Below are 19,645 nucleotides of genomic sequence, written 5' to 3' on the forward strand. Positions count from 1 at the left end.
CTCTGTAGGGGATATTTTGGGGTCTCTGTAGGGGTTTTTAGGGGTCTCTATAGGGGATATTTTGGGGTCTCTGTAGGGGTTTTTAGGGGTCTCTATAGGGGATTGGGGTCTCTATAGGGGATTTGGGGTCTCTATAGGGGATTTGGGGTCTCTATAGGGGTTTTTAGGGGTCTCTGTAGGGGATTTGGGGTCTCTATAGGGGTTTTTAGGGGTCTCTGTAGGGGATATTTTGGGGTCTCTATAGGGGTTTTTAGGCATCTCTATAGGGGATATTTTGGGGTCTCTATAGGGGTTTTTAGGGGTCTCTGTAGGGGATATTTTAGGGTCTCTATAGGGGTTTTTAGGGGTCTCTGTAGGGGATATTTTAGGGTCTCTATAGGGGTTTTTAGGGGTCTCTATAGGGGATATTTTGGGGTCTCTGTAGGGGTTTTTAGGGGTCTCTATAGGGGATATTTTGGGGTCTCTATAGGGGTTTTTAGGGGTCTCTGTAGGGGTTTTTAGGGGTCTCTATTCGGGCTATTTTGAGGTCTCTATTCAGGCTATTTTGGGGTCCCTATAGGGGATATTTTGGGGTCTCCATGGGGGATATTTTGGGGTCTCTGTGGGGGATGTTTGGGGTCTCTGGGGATATTTGGGGTCTGGGCTCTTTTGGGGTCTCTATAGGGGATGTTTTGGGGTCTCTCTAGGGTTTTTTAGGGGTCTCTGTAGGGGTTTTTAGGGGTCTCTATAGGGGGTTTTTAGGGGTCTCTATTTCGGGCTATTTTGGGGTCTCTGTAGGGGTTTTTAGGGGTGTCTATAGGGGCGTTTTGGGGTCTCTCTAGGGTTTTTTAGGGGTCTCTTGGGATATTTTGGGGTCTCTGTAGGGGTTTTTAGGGGTCTCTACTTGGGCTCTTTTGGGGTCTCTATAGGGGATATTTTAGGGTCTCTGTAGGGGTTTTTAGGGGTCTCTATTTCGGGCTATTTTGGGGTCTCTGTAGGGGTTTTTAGGGGTCTCTATAGGGGATGTTTTGGCGGGTTCAAAGGTCCAATGGAACCAACCAATAGGATCCCGCGACCTTAGGGCTCGTCCGCTGCCGCCCAATCCCAACCTCGGACACAACCAACCCTCCCTCCCACCCAATAGCAACCGCCGGCTCATCCGCCGTGTTTTCTCTCGCCGCCCAATCCCCGCTGTGGATACTCGGGGCGAGCCCTTCCTCCAATGAGGAGGCGCGTTGTTGGCGTGGCGGGCGGTGGCGGGGCCAAGATGGCGGCGGCGCTGTCGGTGAGCGGGGCCGGGCCCGGGCCCGGAGCGGAGCCACCGGCGGGGCCCGCCCGAGCTCCCGAGGAGGAGCTGCCGCCGTTGGACCCGGCCGAGGTGCGGAGCCGCCTGGAGCACAGCGCGCGGCAGTTCCACAACCGGCGGAAGGTGCTGATCCGCGGCTTACCGGCGGATGTCAGCAACCAGGTGAGGGGGGGGAACCGGGAACGGGGCGGGGAGGGCATCGGGATTGGGATCGCCGAGGACGCTGATCCCGGGAGAACGGGCCGGGCCGTGGGTGTTGAGGGTGGAGCGGGGAGGATCCCGAGGATCTTCGGGATCTGCGGCTCCCTGAGCCCCGCGGGGCCCCCCCGAGTCCATCCCGGGCCTCCCCTCCCGAACCGTCCCGTTCGTGCCCCCGAGTGCTCCTCCTGCACCCCTCAAACCCAGAATGGCCAAATTCCCACCTGGAATGGCCAAATTCCCCCCCGGGATCCCCAAATTTCCCACCCGGGATCCCCAAATTTCCCACCCGGGATCCCCAAATTTCCCACCCGGGATCCCCAAATTCCCACCCGGGATCCCCAAATTCCCCCCCGGAATCCCCAAATCCCCCCCGGAATCCCCAAATCCCCCCTTGGAATCCCCAAATTCCTCCCGAGATCCCCAAATTCCCCCCTGGGATCCCCAAATTCCCCCTTGGAATCTCCAAATCCCCCCGGAATCTCCAAATTCCCCCCAGAATTCCCAGACAACCCCAATCCCCCCCCGGGTGCGTTTTCCCGTTCGCCCCGGGGCTGTTGCAGAGGCCAAAGGTTGGGAATTGCTTCGGGAAGGGCCAAGGCTGGAGCCGGAGGATCCGGTTTGGGAACGGAGGAGGAGGAAATTCCTGGGATATCCTGAGGGAATAAACCTTGGAATGTCAGACTGGGGACATCGGGGGGGTTCTGGGGGGGTCCTGGGGGATCCCCATCCATGCCCCGGGAATTCCCAGGGCTCAGGGAACCCCCTGGAGCACCCCCCCGGCCCCCATTCCCTGTTTTTCCCCCGATCCCATAGAAATTCCCGGTTTTCTAGGATGTCCACGAGCTGCTGAAGGACTACGAGCTCAAGTATTGCTTCGTGGACAAGCACAAGGGCACGGGTGAGGGGCGGCCCTGCAATTCTGGAATTCCGGGATCTGAGTCCCCCTTGGGAATGGGCAGCGCCCGAGGATGCTCCTCTGGGCTCCTTCCCTTCCCTGGGTCCCTTTTTTTGGGATCCTTGCCTTCCCTGAGCCCCTTTTTTTGGGATCCTTCCCTTCCCTGAGTCCCCCTTTTCTCCAAGAATCCTTTCCTTTTCCAAATCCTCTTTGTCCAGTAATCCTCCCCTCCCCAAACCCCCTTTTTCCAAGAATTCTCCCCTTCCCAACCCCCCTTTTCTCCAGGAATTTTCCCCCTTTCCCAAACCCCCTTTTTCCAGTGATCCTTCCCCTCCCCAAACCCCCTTTTCTCCAGTAATCCTCCCCTCCCCAAACCCTCTTTTCTCCAGTAATCTTCCCTCCCCAAACCCCCTTTTTCCAGTAATCCTCCCCCTCCCCAAACCCCCTTTTTCCAGGGATCTTTTCCTTTTCCAAACCCCCTTTTCTCCAGTAATCCTCCCCCTCCCCAAACCCCCTTTTCTCCAAGAATCCTTCCCCTTCCCAAGCCCCCTTTTTCCAGGGATCTTTTCCTTTTCCAAACCCCCATTTTCCAAGAATCCTCCCGTCCCCAAACCCCCTTTTCTCCAAGAACTTCCCCTTCCCCAAACCCCCTTTTTCCAGAGATCCTTTCCTTCCCCAAACCCCCTTTTCTCCAGTAATCCTCCCTTCCCCAAACCCCCTTTTTTCCAAAAATCCTCCCCAAACCCTCTTTTCTCCAGTAATCCTCCCCTCCCCAAACCCCCTTTTCTCCAGTAATCCTCCCCCTCCCCAAACCCTCTTTTTCCAGGGATCTTTTCCTTTTCCAAACCCCCTTTTCTCCAGTAATCCTTCCCTCCCCAAACCCCCTTTTCTCCAAGAATCCTTTCCTTTTCCAAATCCTCTTTGTCCAGTAATCCTCCCCCTCCCCAAACCCCCTTTTTCCAGGGATCTTTTCCTTTTCCAAACCCCCTTTTCTCCAGTAATCCTCCCCCTCCCCAAACCCCCTTTTCTCCAAGAATCCTTCCCCTCCCCAAACCCCCTTTTTCCAGGGATCTTTTCCTTTTCCAAACCCCCTTTTCTCCAGTAATCCTTTCCTCCCCAAACCCCCACTTTCCAAGAATCCTTCCCCTTCCCAAGCCCCCTTTTTCCAGGGATCTTTTCCTTTTCCAAACCCCCTTTTCTCCTGGAATCCTTCCCCTCCCCAAACCCCCATTTTCCAGTAATTCTTCCCTTCCCAAACCCCCTTTTCTCCAGTAATCCTTCCCTCCCCAAACCCCCTTTTCTCCAAGAATCCTTTCCTTTTCCAAATCCTCTTTGTCCAGTAATCCTCCCCTCCCCAAACCCCTTTTCCCCCGCTAACCCCCCGCTCTCTCCCCTCAGCCTTCGTCACCCTGCTGACAGCCGAGCAGGCGGCCTCGGCCATCCGGCAGTTCCACGGCTGCCGCCTGCGGCAGCGGGAGCTGCGGGTGCAGCTGCAGCCCACGGACGCCGTGCTGTGCGTGGCCAACCTGCCGCGCCTGCTGAGCCAGCAGCAGTTCGAGGAGCTGGTGCGGCCCTTCGGCAACGTGGAGCGCTGCTTCCTGGTCTACAGCCGCCACAGCGGCCACTCCAAGGGCTACGGCTTCGTGGAGTACATGAAGAAGGACTCGGCCGCCCGCGCCAAGTCGGAGCTGCTGGGGAAGCAGCTGGGCACCAGGACGCTCTACGTGCACTGGACGGACGCGGCGCAGCTGAGCCCGGAGCTGCTGCACTCGCGCTGCCTCTGCGTGGAGAAGCTGCCGCACAACTTCAGCGACCTGCAGGGGCTCCGCAGGGTGTTCGCGGCCTCCTGCGAGCCCTCCTTCTGCCAGGTCTGCGCTGGGGGGCACGGGGTGAGGGAGGGGATTGGGATGGGATTTGGGGAGAGTGGAGGGGGTTGGGGAGAGCAGAGGGGGTTTGGGAGTGAGGGAGGGGTTTGGGATGGGATTTGGGGAGAGCAGAGGGGGTTTGGGGTGAGGGAGGGGTTTGGGATGGGATTTGGGGAGAGCAGAGGGGGTTTGGGGTGAGGGAGGGGTTTGGGATGGGATTTGGGGAGAGCAGAGGGGGTTTGGGGTGAGGGAGGGGTTTGGGATGGGATTTGGGGAGAGCAGAGGGGGTTTGGGGTGAGGGAGGGGATTGGGATGGGATTTGGGGAGAGCAGAGGGGGGTTGGGGTGAGGGAGGGTGCTTTGGGGTAGGATTTGGGGAGAGTGAAGGGGTTTGGGGGTGAGGGAGGGGTTTGGGAGGGGATTTGGGGAGAGTGGAGGGGTTTGGGGATGAGGGAGGGGTTTGGGGAGAGCAGAGGGGGTTTGGGAGTGAGGGAGGGGGTTGGGATGGGATTTAGGGAGAGTGGAGGGGTTTGGGGATGAGGGAGGGGTTTGGGGATGAGGGAGGGGTTTGGGATGGGATTTAGGGATGAGGGAAGTATTTGGGGCTGAGTGATGGATTTGGATGGAATTTAGGGAGAGTGAAGGGACTTGGGGCTGAGGGAAGGATTTGGGATGAGGAAGGGATTTGGGATGGAGAAGGGATTTGGGGCCGAGGGGAGGATTTGGGATGGAGAAGGGATTTGGGGCTGAGGGGAGGATTTGGGGCTGAGGGAAGGATTTGGGATGGAGAAGGAATTTGGGGCTGAGGGGAGGATTTGGGATGGAGAAGGGATTTGGGGCCAAGCCGTGGGTTTGGGGCTGAGGGGAGGATTTGGGATGAGGAAAGGATTTGGGGCCGAGCTGTGGGTTTGGAGCCGAGCCGTGGGTTTGGGGCCGAGGGAAGGATTTGGGATGGAGAAGGGATTTGGGGCCGAGCCGTGGGTTTGGGGCCGAGGGAAGGATTTGGGATGGAGAAGGGATTTGGGGCCGAGCTGTGGGTTTGGGGCCGAGGGAAGGATTTGGGATGGAGAAGGGATTTGGGGCCGAGCTGTGGGTTTGGGGCCGAGGGAAGGATTTGGGATGGAGAAGGGATTTGGGGCCGAGCCGTGCGTTTGGGGCTGAGGGAAGGATTTGGGATGGAGAAGGGATTTGGGGCCGAGCCGTGGGTTTGGGGCTGAGGGAAGGATTTGGGATGGAGAAGGGATTTGGGGCCGAGCCGTGGGTTTGGGGCTGAGGGAAGGATTTGGGATGGAGAAGGGATTTGGGGCCGAGCCGTGGGTTTGGGGCTGAGGGAAGGATTTGGGATGGAGAAGGGATTTGGGGCCGAGCCGTGGGTTTGGGGCTGAGGGAAGGATTTGGGATGGAGAAGGGATTTGGGGCCGAGCCGTGGGTTTGGGGCCGAGGGAAGGATTTGGGATGGAGAAGGGATTTGGGGCCGAGCTGTGGGTTTGGGGCCGAGGGAAGGATTTGGGATGGAGAAGGGATTTGGGGCCGAGCCGTGGGTTTGGGGCCGAGGGAAGGATTTGGGATGGAGAAGGGATTTGGGGCCGAGCCGTGGGTTTGGGGCCGAGGGAAGGATTTGGGATCCCGGGCACGCTGCCGTGCCCCATGGCGCCGGTGCCGCCCCGCTGCCCCCAGCTGGCCTACGGGCAGGACGGGCAGCTCAAGGGCTTCGCCGTGCTCGAGTTCGAGTCCCCGGACGCGGCCGAGCGCGTGCAGCGCGAGACGGACGGGATTGCGCTGGCCGGGAACCACGTCCGCGTGTCCTTCTGCGCCCCCGGCCCGCCCGGCCGCAGCATGCTGGCCGCCCTCATCGCTGCCCAGGCCACGGTGAGCCCCGCCTCAGCCTCATCTTCATCCTCAGCTTCATCCTCAGCCTCATCTTCATCCTCAGCTTCATCTTCATCCTCATCTTCAGCCTCAGCTTCAGCCTCAGCTTCATCCTCATCTTCATCTTCATCCTCATTCTCATCTTCATCCTCAGCCTCAGCTTCATCCTCAGCTTCATCCTCAGCTTCAGCCTCAGCTTCATCCTCATTCTCATCTTCATCCTCAGCTTCAGCCTCAGCCTCAGCTTCATCCCGATCCCCATCCTGATCCCCATCCTCATCTTCATCCTCATCCTCATCCTCATCCTCATTCTGATCCCCATCCTGATCCTCATCCTCAGCCTCATTCTCATCTTCATCCCCATCCTGATCCTCATCCTCATTTTCATCCTCATGTTCATTCTCATCTTCATCCTCAGCCTCAGCCTCAGCCTTATCTTCATCCTGATCCCCATCCTGATCCCCATCCTCATCTTCATCCTCAGCCTCATCCTGATCCCCATCCTGATCCTCATCCTCATCTTCATTCTCATCTTCATCCTCAGTCTCAGCCTCATCTTCATCCTCATCCTGATCCCCATCCTGGTCTTCATCCTCATCTTCATCCTCATCCCCATCCCCATCCTCATCCCCCTCCTCATCCTGATCCTCATCTTCATCCTCATCCTCATCTTCATCCTCATCTCCCTCCTCATCCTCATCTTCATCATCCCCATCCCCATCCTCATCCTCATCTTCCTTTTGGGAATTGGGACCAAAATCCCAAATTCTCGGTGTTTTGGGTTTTTAAAAGGCTGGAGGGGGCTGTCCCTGAGGTTTTTGGGAATTTGGGATCGTGCTGGGAGTTGGGATTTCTCTGGGAACTGGGGTCGTGCTGGTTTGGGGAGGAGAATTCCGAATTCCAGCTGTTCTCCTCGTGGGAAGCTTTTTGGGAATTGGGATTTCTCTGGGAGAACAACTGGGATTTCTTTGGGAAAACCACTGGGATTTTTCTGGGAAACCCACTGGGATTTCTTTGGGAAAACCATTGGGATTTCTCTGGGAAAATTGGGATTTCTTTGGGAAAAGCACTGGGATTTCTTTGGGAAAATCGGGATTTCTTTGGGAAAACCACTGGGATTTCTCTGGGAGAACAACTGTGATTTCTCTGGGAAAACTGGGATTTCTCTGGGAGAACCACCAGGATTTCTCTGGGAAAATCGGGATTTCTTTGGGAAAACCGGGATTTCTCTAGAAAAACCGGGATTTCCCTGGAAAACTGGGATTTCTCCCTCTCTCGCAGGCCCTGAACCGGGGGAAGGGGCTCCTTCCCGAGCCCGGCGTGCTGCAGCTGCTCCCGGCCCTGGGGCGCCCGACGGCGCTGCAGCTGCTGCTGCGCCCGCTGCTGCCGGGCTGCTCCCAGCAGGGTAAGCCGGGAATGCCGCGGGATCGGCCCGGGAACGGCCCCGGGAACGCCCTGGGAACAGCCCCGGGAACAGCCCCGGGAACGCCCTGGGAACACCCCGGGAACAGCCCCGGGAACGCCCCCGGGAACGCCCCCGGGAACAGACCCCGGGAACGCCCCGGGAACAGCCCCGGGAACGCCCTGGGAACACCCCGGGAACAGCCCCGGGAACGGCCCCGGGAACAGCCCTGGGAACGCCCCCGGGAACAGCCCCGGGAACGCCCCCGGGAACGCCCCCGGGAACAGCCCTGGGAACGCCCCCGGGAACAGCCCTGGGAACGCCCCCGGGAACAGCCCCGGGAACAGCCCCGGGAACAGCCCCGGGAACGCCCTGGGAACACCCCGGGAACAGCCCCGGGAACGCCCCCGGGAACAGCCCTGGGAACGCCCCCGGGAACAGCCCTGGGAACGCCCTGGGAACACCCCGGGAACAGCCCCGGGAACGCCCCCGGGAACAGCCCTGGGAACGCCCCCGGGAACAGCCCCGGGAACGCCCCCGGGAACAGCCCTGGGAACGCCCTGGGAACACCCCGGGAACAGCCCCGGGAACGCCCCCGGGAACAGCCCTGGGAACGCCCCCGGGAACGCCCTGGGAATCCCGGAGCCGCTGGGGAATCCCGGCAGCTCCTCCTCCTCCTCCTCCTCCTCCTCTTCCTCTTCTTCTCTTCCCAGCAGGAATTTTGGGAGCCGCTCCCTCGCTGCCCCTCGTCGCCAACCCGGCGCTTCCCACGGCTCTGCTCCAGCTGGCGCTGCACAACCAATCGCAGGTACGGAATTCCCAGCTTTCCCCTGGAATTTTGCTCTTTCCAAACCCCAATTCCCAGCTTTTCCCTTGGAATTTTGCTCTTTCTAAACCCCAATTCTCAGCTTTTCCTGGAATTTTCCCCTTTCCCAGCTAGAATTCTCAGCTTTTCCCTGGAATTTTGCTCTTTCCAAACCCCAATTCCCAGCTTTTCCTGGAATCTCCCCCTTTCCCAGCCAGAATTCCCTCATTTGGGGCTTTTCCCCGCTTTCCTTTCTGAGCTTTTCGCCAGCATTCCAGGGCTTTTCCCACGGATTTGCTGGTTTTTCCACGGATTTCACGGCTAATCCTCCCTTTTTTCCTTCCAGAAACCGGGAATCCTGGGCGATTCCCCGCTCAGCTCCCTGGCCCAGCCCCCCGGGAAGCTCCTGGGGGAGCTTTCCTCAGGTAAAGCCCGGAATTCCCAAGGAATTTCCCCCCTGGGTGTGAATTCCGGGCTGGAAAACCCCACGGGGAGGGATCAGGGTGGGGCTCAGGTTGGGTTTTCCAGGCAGGAAAGGGCGGATTTGGGTGGGAAAGGGCGGATTTGGGTGGGAAAAGGCGGATTTGGGTGGGAAAAGGCGGATTTAGGATCTTCAGATCCCTCCAAGCCACTTCCCACTCATTTCCTCCCCACGTTTTCAGCACTTTTCCCATTTTCTCCCCGCTCCTGCAGCCCCCAAATCCCGGGTTTTTTTTGGGAATTCCCCCTTCCCAAAGCCAAACCCGTTCCCAAATTCCTTCTCCAGGTGCTCCCTTGCCAGGGGACGTGGCCCAGGGACACGGGAAATCCCAGATTTTGCCGAAAAGCGCGGCCCTGGCGTCGTTCCTGGCGCAGGCGGGGACGGAGCGGGAGAAGTTGGGAACGCCTGGGACGCCCCCGGGACCCCCCGCCTTGGGATCCGCCCTCGGAGCCGTCCCCAAATCCAAGCAGGGCGAGAGCGGAGCCCCCGCGGTGAGGATCCCAAAATTCCCCCCAAATTCCGGGGTGGGAACTCCAAATTCCGGGGTGGGAACCCCAAATTCCAAGGCAGAATCCCAAATTCTGGGAGTGGGATCCCTAAAATTCGGGGCCGGGAACCTCAAATTCTGGGATGGAGCTCCCTGAGCCCCCCTGGAGCCCCCAAATGCCTCCAAATCCCCCCCAGGATCCCCCCCAAACCCCTCCAGCACCCCCCAAACCCCATCGGGAACCCCCCTGACCCCTCTAAAACCCCCCCAGACCCCTCCAGGACCCCTCTAAATCCCTCCAGGACTCCCTAAAACACCCCCAAACCCCATCGGGAACCCCTCTGACCCCCCCTAAAATCCCCCAAAACCCCTCCAGGACCCCCTAAAACACCCCCAACCCCTGTCAGGGACCCCTCTGACCACCCCAAACCCCCCCTAAAACCCCCCCAAGCCCCCTCGGGAACCCGCCTGACCCCCCCAAACCCCTCCAGGACCCCCTAAAACCCCCCCAGACCCCATCGGGGAACCCCCTAACCCCCTTAAAATCCCTCAAACCCTATCAGGGACTCCCCAAAGCCCCCCTAAAACCTCCCCAACCCCCATTGGGGACCCCCGTGACCCCCCCAAATCCCCCCCAAACCCTATCAGGGGACCCTCTGACCTCCCTAAAACTCCCCCAAACCCCTCCAGGACCCCCCAAATCCCCCCCAGACCCCATCAGGGCCCCCCCGATCCCCCTAAAACACCCCCAAACTCCATTGGGGATCCCCCTGACCCCCCCAAACCCCTCCAGGACCCTCCAAACCACCCCCAAACCCCATCAGGGCCCCCACTGAACCCCCCCAAGCCCCCCCAGGACCCCCCAAATCACCCCCAACCCCCATCAGGGCCCCCCCTGACCCCCCTAAAACACCCCCAAACCCCATTGGGGACCCCCCTGACCCCCCCAAACCCCTCCAGGACCCTCCAAACCCCCCAAAACCACCGCCAAACCCCATCAGGGCCCCCCCTGACCCCCCCAAACCCCTCCAGGACCCCCAAAATTCCCCCCAAGCCTCATTGGGGGCCCCCCTGAGCCCCCCAAACCCCATCAGGGTCCCCCCTGACCCCCCCTGACCCCCGCAGGTCTCTCTGCTGGGGGAGCCCCCCAAGGACCTGCGGATCCCCCTCAATCCCTACCTGAACCTGCGGAGCCTCCTGCCCACGCCCGCCCTGCCAGGTGAGCCCGGCCCAGGTGAGCCCAGCCCAGGTGAGCCCTGAGCCAGCTGAGCCTGAGCCAGGTGAGCCCTGAGCCAGGTGAGCCCGGCCCAGGTGAGCCCGGCCCAGCTGAGCCCTGAGCCAGGTGAGCCTGGCCCAGGTGAGCCCTGAGCCAGGTGAGCCCTGAGCCAGGTGAGCCTGAGCCAGGTGAGCCCAGCCCAGGTGAGCCCGGCCCAGGTGAGCCCAGCCCAGGTGAGCCTGAGCCAGCTGAGCCTGGCCCAGGTGAGCCCTGAGCCAGGTGAGCCCTGAGCCAGGTGAGCCCTGAGCCAGCTGAGCCTGGCCCAGGTGAGCCTGGCCCAGGTGAGCCCTGAGCCAGGTGAGCCCTGAGCCAGCTGAGCCTGGCCCAGGTGAGCCCTGAGCCAGCTGAGCCCAGCCCAGGTGAGCCCTGAGCCAGGTGAGCCCTGAGCCAGCTGAGCCCAGCCCAGGTGAGCCCTGAGCCAGCTGAGCCCAGCCCAGGTGAGCCCTGAGCCAGGTGAGCCCTGAGCCAGCTGAGCCTGAGCCAGGTGAGCCCGGCCCAGGTGAGCCCTGAGCCAGGTGAGCCCTGAGCCAGGTGAGCCTGAGCCAGCTGAGCCTGGCCCAGGTGAGCCCTGAGCCAGGTGAGCCCTGAGCCAGCTGAGCCTGAGCCAGGTGAGCCCGGCCCAGGTGAGCCCTGAGCCAGGTGAGCCCTGAGCCAGGTGAGCCCTGAGCCAGGTGAGCCCGGCCCAGGTGAGCCCTGAGCCAGCTGAGCCCAGCCCAGGTGAGCCCTGAGCCAGGTGAGCCCTGAGCCAGCTGAGCCTGAGCCAGGTGAGCCCTGAGCCAGGTGAGCCCTGAGCCAGCTGAGCCCAGCCCAGGTGAGCCCTGAGCCAGCTGAGCCCAGCCCAGGTGAGCCCTGAGCCAGGTGAGCCCTGAGCCAGCTGAGCCTGAGCCAGGTGAGCCCGGCCCAGGTGAGCCCTGAGCCAGGTGAGCCCTGAGCCAGGTGAGCCTGAGCCAGGTGAGCCCGGCCCAGGTGAGCCCTGAGCCAGCTGAGCCCTGAGCCAGGTGAGCCCGGCCCAGGTGAGCCCTGAGCCAGGTGAGCCCGGCCCAGGTGAGCCCTGAGCCAGGTGAGCCTGAGCCAGGTGAGCCTGGCCCAGGTGAGCCCTGAGCCAGGTGAGCCCAGCCCAGGTGAGCCTGAGCCAGCTGAGCCCAGCCCAGGTGAGCCCAGCCCAGCCCAGGTGAGCCCAGCCCAGGTGAGCCCAGCCCAGCCCAGGTGAGCCCGGCCCAGGTGAGCCCAGCCCAGGTGAGCCCAGCCCAGGTGAGCCCGGCCCAGGTGAGCCCAGCCCAGGTGAGCCCTGAGCCAGGTGAGCCCGGCCCAGGTGAGCCCTGAGCCAGGTGAGCCCAGCCCAGGTGAGCCCTGAGCCAGGTGAGCCCTGAGCCAGCTGAGCCTGAGCCAGGTGAGCCCGGCCCAGGTGAGCCCTGAGCCAGGTGAGCCCTGAGCCAGGTGAGCCTGAGCCAGCTGAGCCTGGCCCAGGTGAGCCCTGAGCCAGGTGAGCCCGGCCCAGGTGAGCCCTGAGCCAGCTGAGCCCAGCCCAGGTGAGCCCTGAGCCAGGTGAGCCCGGCCCAGGTGAGCCCTGAGCCAGGTGAGCCCGGCCCAGGTGAGCCCTGAGCCAGCTGAGCCTGAGCCAGGTGAGCCCGGCCCAGGTGAGCCCTGAGCCAGGTGAGCCCTGAGCCAGGTGAGCCTGAGCCAGGTGAGCCCTGAGCCAGGTGAGCCCTGAGCCAGGTGAGCCCGGCCCAGGTGAGCCCGGCCCAGGTGAGCCCTGAGCCAGGTGAGCCCTGAGCCAGGTGAGCCCGGCCCAGGTGAGCCCTGAGCCAGGTGAGCCCGGCCCAGGTGAGCCCTGAGCCAGGTGAGCCTGAGCCAGGTGAGCCTGGCCCAGGTGAGCCCTGAGCCAGGTGAGCCCAGCCCAGGTGAGCCAGAGCCAGCTGAGCCCAGCCCAGGTGAGCCCTGAGCCAGGTGAGCCCAGCCCAGGTGAGCCCTGAGCCAGGTGAGCCCTGAGCCAGGTGAGCCCAGCCCAGGTGAGCCTGAGCCAGCTGAGCCCAGCCCAGGTGAGCCCTGAGCCAGGTGAGCCCGGCCCAGGTGAGCCCTGAGCCAGGTGAGCCCTGAGCCAGGTGAGCCCGGCCCAGGTGAGCCCTGAGCCAGGTGAGCCCGGCCCAGGTGAGCCCTGAGCCAGGTGAGCCTGAGCCAGGTGAGCCTGGCCCAGGTGAGCCCTGAGCCAGGTGAGCCCAGCCCAGGTGAGCCTGAGCCAGCTGAGCCCAGCCCAGGTGAGCCCGGCCCAGGTGAGCCCAGCCCAGGTGAGCCCTGAGCCAGGTGAGCCCTGAGCCAGGTGAGCCCAGCCCAGGTGAGCCCGGCCCAGGTGAGCCCGGCCCAGGTGAGCCCAGCCCAGGTGAGCCCGGCCCAGGTGAGCCCTGAGCCAGGTGAGCCCTGAGCCAGGTGAGCCCAGCCCAGGTGAGCCCTGAGCCAGGTGAGCCCTGAGCCAGCTGAGCCCGGCCCAGGTGAGCCCTGAGCCAGGTGAGCCCAGCCCAGGTGAGCCCTGAGCCAGGTGAGCCCTGAGCCAGCTGAGCCTGAGCCAGGTGAGCCCGGCCCAGGTGAGCCCTGAGCCAGGTGAGCCCTGAGCCAGGTGAGCCTGAGCCAGCTGAGCCTGGCCCAGGTGAGCCTGAGCCAGGTGAGCCCTGAGCCAGCTGAGCCTGAGCCAGGTGAGCCCCGGCCCAGGTGAGCCCTGAGCCAGGTGAGCCCTGAGCCAGGTGAGCCTGAGCCAGGTGAGCCCGGCCCAGGTGAGCCCTGAGCCAGCTGAGCCCAGCCCAGGTGAGCCCTGAGCCAGGTGAGCCCTGAGCCAGCTGAGCCTGAGCCAGGTGAGCCCTGAGCCAGGTGAGCCCTGAGCCAGCTGAGCCCAGCCCAGGTGAGCCCTGAGCCAGCTGAGCCCAGCCCAGGTGAGCCCCTGAGCCAGGTGAGCCCTGAGCCAGCTGAGCCTGAGCCAGGTGAGCCCGGCCCAGGTGAGCCCTGAGCCAGGTGAGCCCTGAGCCAGGTGAGCCTGAGCCAGGTGAGCCCGGCCCAGGTGAGCCCTGAGCCAGCTGAGCCCTGAGCCAGGTGAGCCCGGCCCAGGTGAGCCCTGAGCCAGGTGAGCCCGGCCCAGGTGAGCCCTGAGCCAGGTGAGCCTGAGCCAGGTGAGCCTGGCCCAGGTGAGCCCTGAGCCAGGTGAGCCCAGCCCAGGTGAGCCTGAGCCAGCTGAGCCCAGCCCAGGTGAGCCCTGAGCCAGGTGAGCCCAGCCCAGGTGAGCCCTGAGCCAGGTGAGCCCTGAGCCAGGTGAGCCCAGCCCAGGTGAGCCCGGCCCAGGTGAGCCCGGCCCAGGTGAGCCCAGCCCAGGTGAGCCCGGCCCAGGTGAGCCCTGAGCCAGGTGAGCCCTGAGCCAGGTGAGCCCGGCCCAGGTGAGCCCTGAGCCAGGTGAGCCCAGCCCAGGTGAGCCCTGAGCCAGCTGAGCCCTGAGCCAGCTGAGCCTGAGCCAGGTGAGCCCGGCCCAGGTGAGCCCTGAGCCAGGTGAGCCCTGAGCCAGGTGAGCCTGAGCCAGCTGAGCCAGGCCCAGGTGAGCCCTGAGCCAGGTGAGCCCGGCCCAGGTGAGCCCTGAGCCAGCTGAGCCCAGCCCAGGTGAGCCCTGAGCCAGGTGAGCCCGGCCCAGGTGAGCCCTGAGCCAGGTGAGCCCGGCCCAGGTGAGCCCTGAGCCAGCTGAGCCTGAGCCAGGTGAGCCCGGCCCAGGTGAGCCCTGAGCCAGGTGAGCCCTGAGCCAGGTGAGCCTGAGCCCAGGTGAGCCCTGAGCCAGGTGAGCCCTGAGCCAGGTGAGCCCGGCCCAGGTGAGCCCGGCCCAGGTGAGCCCTGAGCCAGGTGAGCCCTGAGCCAGGTGAGCCCGGCCCAGGTGAGCCCTGAGCCAGGTGAGCCCGGCCCAGGTGAGCCCTGAGCCAGGTGAGCCTGAGCCAGGTGAGCCTGGCCCAGGTGAGCCCTGAGCCAGGTGAGCCCAGCCCAGGTGAGCCTGAGCCAGCTGAGCCCAGCCCAGGTGAGCCCTGAGCCAGGTGAGCCCGGCCCAGGTGAGCCCTGAGCCAGCTGAGCCCTGAGCCAGGTGAGCCCGGCCCAGGTGAGCCCTGAGCCAGGTGAGCCCGGCCCAGGTGAGCCCTGAGCCAGGTGAGCCTGAGCCAGGTGAGCCTGGCCCAGGTGAGCCCTGAGCCAGGTGAGCCCAGCCCAGGTGAGCCTGAGCCAGCTGAGCCCAGCCCAGGTGAGCCCTGAGCCAGGTGAGCCCAGCCCAGGTGAGCCCTGAGCCAGGTGAGCCCTGAGCCAGGTGAGCCCAGCCCAGGTGAGCCCGGCCCAGGTGAGCCCGGCCCAGGTGAGCCCAGCCCAGGTGAGCCCGGCCCAGGTGAGCCCTGAGCCAGGTGAGCCCTGAGCCAGGTGAGCCCGGCCCAGGTGAGCCCTGAGCCAGGTGAGCCCAGCCCAGGTGAGCCCTGAGCCAGGTGAGCCCTGAGCCAGCTGAGCCTGAGCCAGGTGAGCCCGGCCCAGGTGAGCCCTGAGCCAGGTGAGCCCTGAGCCAGGTGAGCCTGAGCCAGCTGAGCCTGGCCCAGGTGAGCCCTGAGCCAGGTGAGCCCGGCCCAGGTGAGCCCTGAGCCAGGTGAGCCCGGCCCAGGTGAGCCCTGAGCCAGGTGAGCCCTGAGCCAGCTGAGCCTGAGCCAGGTGAGCCCGGCCCAGGTGAGCCCTGAGCCAGGTGAGCCCTGAGCCAGGTGAGCCTGGCCCAGGTGAGCCCGGCCCAGGTGAGCCCTGAGCCAGGTGAGCCCTGAGCCAGGTGAGCCTGGCCCAGGTGAGCCCGGCCGTTCTGGGGGTGGGTTTGGGGTGGATTCCCCGTTTTTAACCAATCCCGAGGGGATTTTGTTGGTTTTTTTTTTAGGAGCTGCTGCCAAAGGGTTTAAGGTGAAACCCGGAGTTTTGGGGACCCCCCGGCTCCCGGCCCCCCCCGCCGACCCCCTCGCCTTGGAATTCCCGCCGGTGAGCTGGGGGGGGGGGTGGGAATTTTGGGATGGGAATGGGAATTTTTGGGGCGTTTTTAAGGCCTGGGACATCTCTGGTTTTCTTGGGAACTGGGGAAACCTGGGTTTGCCAGGAATTAAGGGGGGAAAAAGCCTCAAATTCCTGTTTTTCCTGGGAATTTGAGGGGAAAAAAACCCAAATCCCTGTTTTTCCAGGAATTAAGGAAAAAAAAAAATCTAATCCCTGTTTTTCCCAGAATTAAGGAAAAAAAGCCCCAAAACCCTGTTTTTTCTCAGAATTTGAAGGAAAGAAACCCCAAATCCCTGTTTTTCCTGGGAATTTGAGGGGAAAAAAGCCCCAAATCCCTGTTTTTCCTGGAATTAAGGAAAAAAAAGCCCAAATCCCTGTTTCTCCAGGAATTAAGGAAAAAAAAAAAACCCCAATCCCTGTTTTTCCTGGGAATTTGAAAGGAAAAAACCCAGATGCCTCCAAATTCCTGTTTTTCCAGGAATTTGAGGGGAAAAAACCCCGATCTCTGTTTTTCCTGGGAATTAAGGGAAAAAAGCCCCAAATCCCTGGTTTTTCTCAGAATTTGAAGGAAAAAAGCCCCAAATCCCTGTTTTTCCAGGAATTAAGGAAAGAAACCCCAATCCCTGTTTTTCCTGGGAATTGGAGAGAACAAAACCCCCACACTGCCCATTTTTCCCGGGAATTTCAGGCATTTCCGCCTCTAAACCCCTCCGTTTGTTCCCGAGCAGGATTTGGGATCCCGGATTTTTCCCCAGAGCCGAGACCAGCCCGGATCCCTCCTGGGGGGCTTCGGGAGCACCAGGAACAAGGTAAATCCCCCCCTTCCTCAACTTTTGGGGGAAAATTGGGATTTCAAAACCCCTTTCCCATTTTGGGGGGGAAAATTGGGATTTCAAGACCCTTTTCCCATTTTTTAGGGGAAAAATTGGGATTTCAAGACCCTTTCCGATTTTTTGGGGGGAAAAATTGGGATTTCAAGACCCTTTCCCATTTTTTGCGGTAAAATCTGGGATTTCAAGACCCTTTCCGATTTTTTGGGGGGAAAAATTGGGATTTCAAGACCCTTTCCCATTTTTTGGGGGAAAAATTGGGATTTCAAGACCCTTTCCCATTTTTTGGGGGAAAAATTGGGATTTCAAGACCCTTTCCCATTTTTTGGGGGAAATCTGGGATTTCAAGACCCTTTTCCCATTTTCTTGGGGGGGAAAAATTGGGATTTCAAGACCCTTTTCCATTTTTTTGGGAAAAATTGGGATTTCAAGACTCTTTCCCATTTTTTGGGGGGAAATCTGGGATTTCAAGAAACTTTTCCATTTTTTGGGGGGAAATCTGGGATTTCCCCGTTTTTGGGGGGCTGCATCTCCCTGTGCTCCTGTTCCAGGTCTCCTCCTCCTCGGGCTTCGAGAGGGGGAATTTGGGAGCCCCAATTCCCCCCTTTTTTTCGGGATCCCCCAATTCCTACTTCACCAGCGGCCTCCAAGCCGGCCTCAAGCAGAGCCACCTCAGCAAGGTGAGACCCCAAATTCCCCAGCACCGCCTTCCCTTTCTTCCCCCAAATCCCTAAAAAATCCCTTTAAAATCCCTTTAAAATCCTTAGAAAGTGTTGAAAAAAATCCCCAAAAAATCCTGACAAATCCCAAAAAAACCCCCCTGAAAATCGTTTTTAAATCCTTAAAAAATCCCTTAAAACTCCCCTAAAAAATCCCTTTAGAAATCCCTAGAAATCCCTTTTAAATCCCTAAAAAGTCTTTAAAAATCCTTTTAAAAATCCTTTTACAATCCCTTTTAAAAATCCTTCTAAAAATCCCCTAAAAATCCCTTAAAAATCCCTAAAAAGTCCTTAAAAATCCTTCTAAAAATCCCTTAAAAATCCCTGAAAATTCCCTTTTAAAAATGCTTTAAAAACTTCTTTAAAACCCCCTAAAAATCACTTAAAACTCCCTTCAAAATACCTAAAAAATCCCCTAAAAATCCTTTTTAAAAAATTTTTACAATCCCTAAAAAAATTCCTTTAAAATCCCTTTAAAACCCTTAAAAATCATTTTTAAATTCTTAAAAATCCTTTAAAAATCCTTTAAGAAATTCTTTAAAATTCCTTTTAAATCCTCTAACAATCCCCTAAAAATCCCTTTGAAAATCCTTAAAAATATCCCGAAAAATCCCTTTAAAGTCCTTGTAAATTCCCTTAAAAATCCCCTAAAATTCCCTTTAAAATCCCTGAAAATCCCCCCAAAATCTCTTTTAAATCCCTTTTTAAAAATCCTTTAAAATCCTCTAAAAATCCCTAAAGAATCCCTTCTAAAAATCCTTTCAAAAAATCCCTAAAAATACCTAAAAAATGCCTAAAATTCCTCAAAAATCCCTTAAAAATCCTTTTAAAATCCTTAAAAATCAAAAAAAATCCCCCAAAAATCCCCTAAAATTAAAAATCCTTTAAAATCCCCCAAAAAATCCCTAAAAAATCCTTTAAAAATCTCTCAAAAATCCCTTAAAAATCCTTCTAAAAATCCTTTAAAATCCCCAAAAAATCCCTAAAAAATCCTTTAAAAATCCTTTTTAAAATCTCCTAAAATTAAAAATCCTTAAAAATCAAAAAAAAATCCCTAAAAAATCCTTTCAAAAATCCCCAAAAAATCCTTTTAAAATCCCTCAAAAATCCCTTAAAAATCCTTCTAAAAATCCTTAAAAATGCTTTTTAAAGTCCTTTAAAATCCCTCAAAAATCCTTTTAAACTTCCTTAAAAATCCCTCAAGAATCCCTTAAAAATCCTTAAAAATCAAAAAAAAAACCTTCTAAAAATCCCTCAAAAATCCCTTTAAAATCCTTTTAAAAATCCCTCAAAAATCCCTTTAAAATCCTTTTAAGAATCCCCAAAAAATCCCTTAAAAATCCTTTTAAGAATCCTTAAAAATCCCAAAAAAATCCCCAAAAAATCCTTTCAAAAATCCTTAAAAATACTTCTAAAAATCCTTAAAAATCCCTCAAAAATCTCTCAAAAATCCTTTAAAAAAATCCTTAAAAATCCTTTTCAAAATCCTTAAAAATCCCCCAAAAATCCCCAAAAAATCCTTTTTAAAATCCTTAAAAATCCTTCAAAATCCCCAAAAAATCCTTTTCAAAATCCTTAAAAATCCCCCAAAAATCCCCAAAAAATCCTTTTAAAATCCTTAAAAATCCTTTAAAATCCCCAAAAAAATCCTTTTAAAAATCCTCAAAAATCAAAAAAAAAATCCTTTTAAAAAACTCCTTAAACCCCCCCCCAAAAACCCTTTAAAAAACCCTAAAAACCCCCAAAATCCCAAAACCCCCCTAAACCCCCTCATTTTCAACCCCAGACCGTCGGCATCCCCCCGAGCTCCGACTCCATCCTCACCTCGGCACCCCCAAACTCGCACTCCAAGGTACCAAAACCCCCCAAAAAAACCCCAGAAACCCCTCAAAGCTTCCCCCAACCCCCCCAAAATCCCCCAAATCCCCCCAAATCCCCCCAAAATCCCCTCCTTTTCCTTCGCAGACCCCGCTGGGCGCCCAAAAACGCGGCTTTTCCCACCTGCTGCCGTCGCCCGAGCCCAGCCCCGAGGGCTGCTACGTGGGCCAGCACTCGCAGGGCCTCGGTGGCCACTACGCCGACTCCTACCTGAAGAGAAAAAGGATCTTTTAACCCCAAAAATACCCCAAAAAAAAAAAAAAACCAAAAAAAAACCCCTCTCTGGCAATGCTGCCCAAACTCGCCTCGCGTTCGCTTCGTTTTTTGGAAGGTTTTCACCCATTTTTGGGAGATTTGGGGCATTTCTCGAGGGGGTTTTTGGGGTTTTTTTGGGGTTTTGGCAGAATTGGGTCCCGATTTTAGGATTTCGGATGCCCCCACCCCACACCTCCAAGGATTTTTTTGGGGTTTCCGGGGTTTTTTCTCCCTCCCCTCCCCACAGCAGCACCTGGGAGCCCCCCAAAAACGCTCCCTGCCTTAACCTGCTGCTGGCCCCCATCTCGGGGCTCTCCAACCCTTTTTTTTGGGGAGATTTCCGCCTTTTTTCCCCACTTTTGGGGTTGCTCTCCCA

General features: G+C 58.5%; 1 protein-coding gene across 3 annotated transcripts; it reads left to right on the plus strand.

The window, feature by feature from the left end:
* Positions 1 to 637: 637 nt before the first annotated feature.
* RAVER1 (ribonucleoprotein, PTB binding 1) lies at positions 638 to 19,291 on the plus strand. Of its 3 annotated transcripts, none has more exons than XM_032094519.1 (14): positions 638 to 1,447; positions 2,318 to 2,384; positions 3,780 to 4,249; positions 5,923 to 6,114; positions 7,396 to 7,519; positions 8,233 to 8,324; positions 8,668 to 8,746; positions 9,088 to 9,293; positions 10,415 to 10,508; positions 15,478 to 15,575; positions 16,316 to 16,396; positions 16,969 to 17,097; positions 18,923 to 18,988; positions 19,102 to 19,291. In XM_032094519.1, the coding sequence occupies exons 1-14, from the start codon at positions 1,202 to 1,204 to the stop codon at positions 19,246 to 19,248; spliced, it is 2,091 nt and encodes a 696-aa protein (XP_031950410.1). In that variant the 5' UTR covers positions 638 to 1,201; the 3' UTR covers positions 19,249 to 19,291. The 3 variants fall into 3 exon arrangements, with proteins under 3 accessions (XP_031950410.1, XP_031950409.1, XP_031950411.1); XM_032094518.1 differs by having other exon boundaries at positions 639 to 1,447; positions 8,230 to 8,324; XM_032094520.1 differs by lacking the exon at positions 18,923 to 18,988 and having other exon boundaries at positions 639 to 1,447; positions 8,230 to 8,324.
* The last annotated feature ends 354 nt before the right edge of the window (positions 19,292 to 19,645 follow it).

This window comes from Corvus moneduloides, chromosome 32 (genome assembly GCF_009650955.1).
Source record: "Corvus moneduloides isolate bCorMon1 chromosome 32, bCorMon1.pri, whole genome shotgun sequence".
In the NCBI taxonomy this organism is placed as follows: domain Eukaryota; kingdom Metazoa; phylum Chordata; class Aves; order Passeriformes; family Corvidae; genus Corvus; species Corvus moneduloides.